An 11428-nucleotide genomic window follows, 5' to 3' on the forward strand; every position below is an offset into this window, starting at 1 on the left:
GTAGATGAGAGTAAGGGTGTAGATTTGGTGTATCTGGATTTTCAGAAAGTATTTGAGATGCCACATAAAAGGTTTGTAAAAGATTATCGCTATAGGTTGTGCGAGATAAGCTAGTTAACTAGATACAAAAGTGACTGGACGGAAGAAAGTAGAAGGTTGCTATAAATGGAGTTCAGTCAAATTGGATTAATGCCACTAGTGGGGTACCTCTGGGTTCAGTCTTAAGACCCTAGCTCTTTTTAATTTACGTCAATTACATAGGTGAAGAAATGGTCAATAAATTACTTAAATTTGCAGATGATATTAAGGTCTTGTGTGTTGCTAACTGTGAAGAGGATGCTGCTGATTTACAAAAGGATTTAGATCATTTAGTGAATTGTGCAAATAAATGGCAGATGGGTTTTAATTATAATAAATACAAAATAATGCATATGGGTTATCGTAATTTGAATTATAAGTATGATTTGGATGGGAATAACCTTAACAGTGTTATGAAAGAAAGGGATCTTGGTGTAATAATTGAGCAGTGTCTTAAACAATCCAACAATCCACGCATTGTGTTGTTGCTAGTAGTAGGGCACATATCATATTAGGTTGTATCCACTGAAATATTAAACACAGTATGTGAACAAGTCTAAACAGGTTATAATTTCATTTTATAGGTCACTGGTTAGGTCACATTTGGAGTATTGTGTTCAGTCTTGGTCTCCTTACCTTAGGAAGGATATTGAATTGTTGGAAAGGGTTCAGAGGAGAATTACTAGAATGGTGCCTGGGATGGAGGGTTTATCATACGAGGAGAGGTTGAAATCTCCGAAATTGTTTTCTCTTGAAAAAGAAGAGTTAGAGGGGATCTGATTGAGGTGTTTAAGATTGTAAAGGGAATTGATAGTGTTGATGCATCATCTTTTTTTTTCATACTTAATGGTGAAAATGGTAGGACTAGGGTACACAAATATAAATTTTGGCAGGGTAGGAGTCATCTTCAGCTACGACAGCTTTATTTTTCTAACAGGGTGGTTGGCCTTTAGAACTGGTTGTCTTTGGATGTTGCGTAGGCAGTAAATTTAAATGAGTTTAAGAAAAAGCTTGATAACTATATGAACGATAATGACTGGCTTTGAGGTATTTTTATAATAGTTTAAGTTTAGTTGCTGCCAATTCAACTAAATTTCATCAAATGTTTTTATTGTTCACTATATCCAATAGAGGGCCTTATTGTTTTATATGTAGCAAATGCTTTTATTGTTCACTGTGTCCACTATAGTGCCTTACTGTTTTATGTAGTGAACGCTTTTATTGTTCACTGTGTCCGTTGCAGTGTCTCACTGTTTTACATAGAGACTGCTTTTATTGTTCGTTATGCCCATTAGAGGGCCTTATTGTTTTACATAGGTAGCGCTATATTGTTCACTATTGTCCATAGAGGGCCTTACTGTTTTAAATCGCGAATGTTTTTAATGCTCATGACGTCCACTAGACGGCCTTATTGTAAAAACAAAGTCTGTTCTTTGGTATTATTTTGGAAATTTCGTTTTACTTGTGATGATTAGTAAGAATTTCAACCTATGTTTCTAAAGTTAACTTTATTCCATACTTTGTCAATCTGACGCTCCTGAGAAATAAATCAGCTACCGGCGCTTTGGATTTTCCATGCAGGATAACAAGTCTGACAAGTCAGAGTGTCATCAATTCTATGTAGTCTTCCAAAACAACTGGTTGAGGACGTTTTACTTTAGATGTTGTACCCTGATCTCCTAGATATCACTCTACTCTTTGGCATCAAACAAACTATTGTTGATTGTTTCCAAACAATGTTTTTGGTTTGGATTCATATATGAAAAGCATCTTCCTTCAGCTTTGCTCATCCTATTGTTTGAAGTATGACACTCACTTTGGCCTTTTAATTTAGTTAGCTTTCCTAAGCAGTGTCTTTAACAGCTACGCATCCAGCAAAGTCACTTCATGTAAATGTTCTTCTTACTGTTTTGGAGATAGCATTCACACCTGTACTTACAGCTAGGTCACTGGCAAAATTTGTATTAAATAGTCCAACAGCCGCTATTAGTAGAAGACGAAAGAAGCCTAACTAGAGTAAATAAAACCAAAATTAAGAGCAAGAAATGTATTTATTTCTTGCTTTTCAAGTTCATACGTCATACTGCGTTGTAGCCTACAGAGGGTATAATTCTTCTCGTGATTCATGGCATGCGCACGTTTTACTGACGTAACGACAGCACAAATTGCAACGTTAAGCGTTCCTTATGCGATATCATTGTAGTGTCTACTGACTGACTGACAGATAACACACTACTATATAGTGGTGTGAGTGATTAAAACACGTGACCCTTCCAGGCGGCCCCCTTTCGGTGAAATAAAGTAGGAAGCTCTGTTTGATCCAATGTTTAAAAAACTGAGCATCTTAAAACCGAGAAAGAAGCTAGGTCTCATGGTAAAAATACATGGAAACGTTAACTGTTTAGAATTCACATAAATAAATACAAATTAAACAAATATCGTTACTTTCTTAGCTGAGTCGACGTCATTGCTGTTCTGTTTCGTGCATACATGTTGATATTTGTGGGCGAGATGAAGTTTATATCTTTTCTTTTGCTTAAAATACAAAACACATTTGTTGCTTATACTACTCTATGTAATAAATAACACACTAATGAAACGTTAAGTCTCATGATGGGAATGTTTGTGTTTGTTGTCATCTGCTGGTTTCAATCATTTTTACCCTTTACGACAAATCGATATATTGTTGATGAGCACCTTCTGGGTAAAATAGAATGCCAGTTTTAGTCTGATTTAATATAATCGTGAAACACGGTTATCCATCTACAAAACTGCTGGGCATCAATATTATCATAAGCAGATATTTTCATGCCAGCAATGTGTAGAAATTACCTGACAAATTACTGCTTTGTGAGGTAAGAAACTTTTCAAAGAGTCAGTGATGTGCTGCTGGTTACCCGCCTTTCTTTTAGTCTTTAAGTTTAAAATCAGGGACAACCCGCAGATAGCCCTTGAGTGGCTTTTCATGAATATCCGAAACAATTGTTAGGTTATTTAATGATTGCATGCTGCGATTTAGAAGACATTAGTTATTGTAACTAAAGTGTTAGAGTGATGGCAGCCCATCGCACAGTCAGACCTGGTGGTTTAAATAAAGAAAGTACTGACAACAGAGTGCTGTCAAGGAAATATGATAAATACGATAGCTTCGAGTTGCACACACACACCAAAGTCTGTCACAATACGATTCTTAAAGTGTACAACGAAATGTATTTCATATGAAGTTCCAGCGTTGAAGTTCTAAATGTAGGCTCTGAATATGTAATGTGAAGTATATGAAATAAGACTTCATTCGATAACATCAATAAACGTAATTCAGTTTGAACAATATACACATTTGGAATTTTTATGAAGTAAATTACGTAAACAGCTAAATATAAAACCATCTCAAAATTATAAGTGTAGGAATAATATTAGCAGTTCTTTCTAATTGAGACTGTACAATAATTTATAATACTTAGACATCCAAGCTAAAAAACAAAATAAAAAACTACGGTTCTTTATGTAGTAAAGAGTCTTACTGGAATATTGCAACTGTCCATCTTAAATAACTTGGTCGAGATTATTCTGCATGTTAATCAATAAGTCTGAATATATGAATATTAATATCAAGAGAATTATTATTAATCTACATTTTTTTCAATAGATGTCGCTGTTTGATTTTCTCCTAATGGTACTGTTAAATATAATGGTATAGGACTTGCTTATTATGAAAGTGCTGTTTGAATTTCAATATGTGACCACCTTATACTTTGAACATTGCTGTACTTCTTCTCATGTCATGAAGGACACTAGACAAGATTCAGGGTCAGTGACCAAATTTAGGTGTTGAAAGTTTCTGGCACTTTGAGTTTCCGAATACAATACGGTTTATTCACGTTTCTTGCACATCTAACTATATGCACACATTTGTTAACTATAGCAAATACATAATAAGGTAATTCTCTCTGAATACAAATACTACATAAAATATTGAATTAAAACAATGTCAAGTTGACCAAAAATTCTCCATTTTTCATTTATTTTGCTGCTTTTGTCACAACTTTTGCCTATATCAACATCCATGTTATGTTTCTCTCTCTATATATATATATTATATAACTTGATTATTTTATGAGAGAACATATAGTGGAAAAATTAAACTTGACATGAGCACAACATGGCAAGGATGTTTCGTAATGTATTCCTGAACAAATTATTAAACATGGAAAATTATATAGGTAAGGTCCTTGGGAGATTAGTCGTCTCAGTTTCAAAAGGACTAAAGTTTTGTTTATATCTAATGTCTCTCATTCGTACTGCAGAACGATAGTTGCTCAGAATTTTCTTACGCTGCTTATTCCAAATGTTTTCTTTTTCCCGCCCTATATCCGTGACTACCACGTATTTCCGTTTGTTTTTTTCATATCCAGAAACGTCCAGTTTGGCAGTCTGGTGTTTACCTGGGGTTGAGTCTGTACCGGATGAACAATCTTCTGAAGTTATGGCATTTTTGTTAAGTTGAGGTTTAGTTAGGGTTACTTTATTTGGTTTAAAACTACTATACAGTAGAATATTAAGTGGCTGTTTCTTACTTTTACAAGATTGACTAGCACAGACTTTGTCACACGTATTAACACAATCCTTTTCAAGTGTACTCAGATTTTCTTGTATCTGCTGAACCATTTCATGTGCAGGTAATTGTTTAGAAGATTTATCCTGGCATACCTCGTAGCATAGATTCTTCCAGTAATCTAGCTCCCGCCGAGTTTCCTGAATTACATAATCTCTTTGATGCAGCTGGAAAAGAATGTCTCTCTGTTCTTTTTTAAGTTCATCTTCTATAAAGAACAAATTAGCAAGTATTTCTTTAATCATATGGTCTCGCTCACAGCGAAGATTGAAAATAAGTATATTTTGTTTCTCCAACTGCGTTCTTAAGGTAATAACTAAGTGGTTGTCGTTTAGCGATCTAGTTCTTGAGTCTTTCAAAGCTTTCTCCATCACAATAGGTTTCCGTTTCAGTATTGTAACTTGGTTAGTCTGAAGGAAGAAGAGAGGTTTTGTTGTAATTAAAGATAAACATGTATTGATAAACATGTATTATTTGGTAGATAAACATGTACTGCGATGTCGTTAAGTTCACCTGACAGGAATAATCACATTTCAATAAACCTAGACAAAACTATGAAGAAATATAACAGACAACATCTAGAGACTGAAAACTTGCTACTTGTACCAAAAATGTAAATCATTTTCCTTCTTCTATAAACAAACAAAAACAAGAATAACAAGAAGAAATACGGTGCTAAAATGTTTCTGTTTAGGATCAAAAGAAGGCAGTTGAAAAGAAATATTAAATATATACATAATTCGCAAGAACAGTTATGTTGGCTTTTTCTCTCAAGTGTGCTGAAAAATATGACAAAGTAGAAAAAAACCCACCAACCGTGAAATAAAATAAAACAAAAATAATTTCCACACACACGCATCTTTTATTTTCAATTAGTAAGCAATTTTTCAAACACATTTGTTAATGTAATAAAAATAAAAATGATTATTGTTTGTAGTTAAGCACAAAGCTACACAATGGGCTATCTGTGCTCTGCCCATCACGGGTATCGTAAGCCCGCAGACATACCACTGTGCCGCTGGGGGGGGGGGGGCAATAAAATGATAAAAACTCATAAAGGATATTATTTATATCGGATATTATACCTATAATTACAGAGGTAATATATATATTTATATATGTCTTAACATCACGGTTTCTATGCTAGACTAGAACCTGATGAATGTCTAACAGATCCTGTATTTCATGAAACCTATATAACATGTCTGGTTTTCCAACCTTTTTGTTCGCGGACCACCTGGTCATTATTTTATATTTATTTCAGCAGTCCACAATTGGATCTATACACTTTGCTGCCTCTTTTTTTTTCTCCATAACTATGCAACCTTTCCACTACATCTTGAAGGAGTCAGCTCAGACTACTGATTAAAAACTACCAGTTTAACAGATTAACGTGTAGTTAACAATGATAACTTAAAATATTATGCTTAATTCATAAAGGTGGGATTTTCTATTGTTTTTTATTTACGGGATCATTTTTTCGCTTGTTTTTGCAGTGGGCTTGTCTACTTCAACCCTTCTCCCATAGGTTAAAGAATTTGTTAAAAGTAACATGCTACATTTCTTTCAAACTGTCTACTACCTTTTAGGAGATTTAGTATACAACACAGTGGAACTGACGGTTGCAAAAACTTATAGCTGAAACTAATTTATTTTAAAATTGTATTAGTTTCCTTAATAATATATCTCTATGTAATATTGAGAAAACTCAACCACGGAACAACTGTGTAAAGAATCAAACAACAGGTTTCTGGATCTAGTCTAGAATAACGTCAGTTATCGCTACCTTTTCAGATCATTCTTAATCTACAAGAAAAGTGAAATTACGCTTGTATAGTTACATTAGTCTGGCAGGGCACAGATTTGAACTGATGGAACTTAAGATTGGGAAATATTTCCCATCTTATCTGAACAGGTGCGTAATTTGGGACATGCGCGCGCCGGTGCCTATTCTCGTACATGCGCATGCAGGTGCCTGTTTTCGTACGTGCGCACGCAGTTGCGTAATTTGGTACATGCGCGCGGAGGTGCCTATTTTCGTACATGTGTACGCAGGTGTTTATTTTGGTATATGCGCGCACATGTGCCTCTTTTCATATATGCGCGCGCAGGTGCCTATTTTCGTACAGGTGCGCCAAGGTGCGTAATTTGGTACATACTCGTGCAGGTGCTTATTTTCGTACATGCGCGCGCAGGTACTTATTTTCGTACATGCGCGCGCAGGTGCCTATTTCGTTCATGCGCACGCGGGGGCCTATTTTCGTATATGCGCTCGCAGGTGCCTATTTTGATAAAAGTGGTATTGTATGATATCAATATAGTAATTTATGATTTTTTTTTGTTATTCAACTGTATACATTAAACCTAAAAAAAACATTAGATTATTATTCAGATTTTAGTATTATACATTATTCAATTTCTTGATTTAAAAGTAAATATAAAAAACACAGCTAAACATCGACACAGCACTGCTTCAAATTAGATGTTTGTGATTTTTGGAAATGGTCTTTTATATGCACTTTCTTCAATATATGACATGTGAATAACCAATTGACAGCTCAGAACGTCCCTCTAGTGGTTTTCTCAGCTACTTAAAAAATTTTGAACCAGAATTTCAGGCATGTAGGTTGTGTATTTAGTCTGCTCCAAACTTCATATTTTTTTAGACAGAAATACAGCTTTTTTAGAATTTCGTGCAAAGCTACACGAGTGCTTTTTCTCTAGCTGTTCCTAATTTAACATTGTAATACTAGAGATAAGGAAGCTTGTCATCACCACCCACTGCCCACTCTTGGAATACTCTTTTATAACGCCCCATGACTGACAGAGCGAGCATGTTTGGTGGAACTGGATTCGAACCCGCGATCCTTAGATTGGGAGTCGAGCATCCTAACCACTTGGCCGAAAAACTTGGCTTGAAAAATTTTAGTGGAATTCTATGATACCAATATAGTAATTTATGATTTTTTTGGTTATTCAACTGTATACATAAAACCTAAAAAAAGTATTTCGTTTCATATCCTCCACGTGCGAAATTTTAAAAGGCTTAGCAACCTATGTCAAACATCAACTGAGTACAAAGGTCGTAACTAGAAGAGATAATTGTTTGCTTCTATGTTTTAAGAAAAATATGTTTAATAACTTATTTCTAAATAATAATAATTTATATTCATATATAATATATAAGAGTTGAAATGTTACTGTATTTTACTGACTACTTGTCTACTAAAGCACATCCACTTTGTAAAGATTAAAGGTCAATTTTATATTATTGGATTCGGTAACATGTGTGTATGTGCGCCGCGTCATTACAATGTCTGTAATATTAGCCAGGCACGGCTGAAAGGTCAATACAATAAGCATAATAAATATGTAGATAACCGTATAATGTTCTGAGATTAAAGCTATTTAGTCTCAACATTTATGTTTTTGTGTTATAATTTGTCGTCGTTCTAGAATGAAAGAAGCATAATTTATATTTATTTCCTATTTTTTTTATGTTGGTTACGAGATCGGTCAAATCTATCGAACCCGTAGAGATTGATTAGTGAAAATAACAGATAAAATATAAAGTTTTTCCTTAAGAAACGTTTGATAATTATCTCGACATTATAAAGATTTCACATATAAAATTTAAAAATTTTCTGATGCATAAAAATATTTTTAATCTTAAAATGCCCCCCCCCCCTCAGTGGCACAGCGGTATGTCTGCGGACTTACAACGCTAGTATACCCGTGGTGGGCAGAGCACAGATAGCCCATTGTGTAGCTTTGTGCTTACTTACAAAGAATAATCTTAAAATAAACTTACTTTGCATGTTGGATAGGTAACAAGTGAAAAGAAAAAACAATGTATAAGAAAGATTGCTTAACAAACCTTGAGAATTAATATTTGGCATATGAAAGCATTGTAATGTTTATTGATAATCTGCCAAATTTCGTTAACATACGCTTACTAATTTAAAGGCCCGGCATGGCCAGGTGGTTAGGACGCTCGACTCGCAATCTGCTGGTCGCGGTTCGCATCCCCATCCCACCAAACATGCTCGCCCTTTCAGCCGTGGGGGCGTTATAATGTGACGGTCAATCCCACTATTCGTTGGTAAAAGAGTAGCCCAAGAGTTGACGGTGGGTGGTGGTGACTAGCTGCCTTCCCTCTAGTCTTACACTGCTAAATTAGGGACGGCTAGCGCAGATAGCCCTCGTGTAGCTTTGCGCGAAATTCAAAACAAATAAACAAACTAATTTAAAAGATACATAGCATGAAAACTATAACAAGAACACAACGGTTACAAGGTCGATCCCGTGTTGAAAGGGTTAATAACAAAGAACAACATCGTTTTCAAAATATATTTGTATTATTCCCTTATAACATTTGGCGAATGTTTTTTTAATAACTAAAAGTTTACTTTACTTTTTGTTACAATCATAATATTGGATTTGGCAGAATGTAACTGAGGGTGTGGCAAAGTCCAAAGTTTACGTTAGCCGTATCGACTGGAATATCTAATATTTGTATTTATTATTTTACATGTATTATAAAGATTATTTTGGACTGTAGGCTTAGTATATAGCCTAAATCTCTAAGCTGATCAAACCTCGTGAGATATTATTGGGTTTACGGCCGAAAACGTCGTCAACAACGAGCGTATCCAACTAATGAAACAATAGATTATCGTCTTGATAAGTATAAACGTAAGAAGATGGGACGTAAAAGTTCAAACACCTTTCTTACAAATCACGATTAACCCTCATTATAGATGATATAACCTTCAAAGTTCCTTTCTCTTACCTTTTCATATACTTGTATAAAACATTATTGCAGCTCTACTCCATGCTGGGTAACAACGCTAGATTCCTAGGTTTACAAATGTCGATTCTGTTATAGAAAAGCTCCGAAAATTTGTCTGTAGAACACAAACTGCTTCCTTCTAAAGGAGATATTATGTCTAGCTGAAAACATCGGAAATGCAGTAAGTAGTATACAGAATAAAGCTATACAAATAATATTGGAACTACCCAATTTATTCCACGAAACATTGTGGTTAATCAGCAAACACGAGGGATGGGTTTTTGCAACCGGAAGTGACGCTTTTTCCCCTGTTAATTGCAGAGATTTACAACATAGTTTCTCATACAAGACATGAGAATTTCAGACACATTTTGTTACAAGAATAACGTAAATTCTAGTTATAATACATACACTGCGGGAAAGTATACCTCAATCGTATCACATACAATTATAAATAATACTATATCACATATATAACATGCAATCAATCATACACAAAAAGTGCTATTTTCGCGCACTTTTTAAAGCTAATACTTAATACTATTATGAGTCGATAATTCATAATTATCGTTAACCCTGATATCATAACCTCACGTATATCAAACGCCACAGTTTTTTGTTTTTTTTCGTTTATTAAAGTCATACAAGACCTGGTGTCAATTTTGCGAATTACACGAGAGCCCGAGACGAGTTGGAGTGCTGTAAGACACTTTGCTTAAAGGACTGATAGGAAAAAAAAAAGAAAAGAAAAAAGAGTAATCATTAAATAAAGTCTCTCTAGAAATATAATTTTCCTACAGTCAACATTAAAAGTCAAAGTTCAAGAGAGGTTGTTCTATTCGGATACAGTATCATCTTTAAACCGTCATAAGGTATTCCTATCTAGCTCTACCGTACACGGAACGAACAATGCAATTTCTTCACCCCCCCCCCCCCGCCCGTCCTCGGAAATATTGATGATTAATGCGATAAGTTCAATATTATCTATTCCTCTTCTTGAGGCAGCGTGGAGTGAAAATAATGCCTCTAGGTTAGCAACGCTTGAAGTGAAGACTGATATTTTCTGACTTATACTGGTCGTAAGACACTCTCCAAATTACTGACACAGGACGTTTCCTGACATGGCCAGGTGGTTAGGGCGATTATCTCGCAATCTGCGGGTCGCGGGTTCGAATTCCCCGTCCCACCAAACATGCTCGTCCTTTCAGCCGCGGGGGCGTTAAAATGTGACGGTCAATCCCACTATTCGTTGGTAAAAGAGCAGCCCAAGAGTTGGCGGTGGGTGGTAATGACTAGCTGCTTTCCCTCTGGTCTATCACTGTTAAATTAGGGACGGCTAGCGCAGATAGCCCTCGTGTAGCTTTGCGCGAAATTCAAAACAAACAAACATAAGACACATTCTAAATCACCACCATACTCTATGTCATCTTCCTATTCACATATTATCTTCTTTAATTATGATGAAACCTATCCGCCAGGAGACATTTTGTTTATCATCTTCACCTAAACATTGGTATATACATATAGACATTGCAAAATACACAAATTTGTCTTGTTTAATTATAATTAGATCTGTCTCGCCAGCTGGCATTTGATCATCATCTGTAGCTATCAAAAGATACATTCCTCTTCAGAGTCTGTACACTCTGAGATAATGTAGACTTTCGTTCACTTATTGATGGCTGACACTCAGAAAGTAATATTTTTATATCCATTATTAATGTATACGAGCAATACGTTACTCTATTTTAACATTATATTTCTGCGGAGAATAGTTGACTTACTATTGGCAACAACTTATAATGTAAGTCTTAGAAATTAATTAGAACTTTGCTGCCGGAATAAAATATAGGGGTGCGAGTTGTTAAAACACGTGACCCCCTTCAGGTGGCCTTCGGCTCCCTTTCGGTGAAACCAGGAAAAATTCTAGCATTACAAACATTGTA

The 11428-nt window shown here is 35.2% G+C and overlaps 1 protein-coding gene across 1 annotated transcript; it reads right to left on the reverse strand.

The window, feature by feature from the left end:
- Positions 1-3703: 3703 nt before the first annotated feature.
- Positions 3704-11123, reverse strand: LOC106470655. The gene is made up of 3 exons (XM_013931220.2): positions 11105-11123; positions 9483-9643; positions 3704-5100 (listed from the first exon to the last, which is right to left on the reverse strand). The coding sequence occupies exon 3, from the start codon at positions 5059-5061 to the stop codon at positions 4291-4293; it is 771 nt and encodes a 256-aa protein (XP_013786674.1). The 5' UTR covers positions 5062-5100; positions 9483-9643; positions 11105-11123; the 3' UTR covers positions 3704-4290.
- Between the last annotated feature and the right edge of the window lie 305 nt (positions 11124-11428).

The sequence above is a fragment of the Limulus polyphemus genome, unplaced genomic scaffold (genome assembly GCF_000517525.1).
Source record: "Limulus polyphemus unplaced genomic scaffold, Limulus_polyphemus-2.1.2 Scaffold4144, whole genome shotgun sequence".
NCBI classification, from domain to species: Eukaryota; Metazoa; Arthropoda; class Merostomata; order Xiphosura; family Limulidae; genus Limulus; species Limulus polyphemus.

Coding starts and splice junctions, on each gene's coding strand:
- LOC106470655 (XM_013931220.2), bottom strand. CDS start 5,061: ATGGAGAAAGCTTTGAAAGACTCAAGAACTAGATCGCTAAACGACAAC.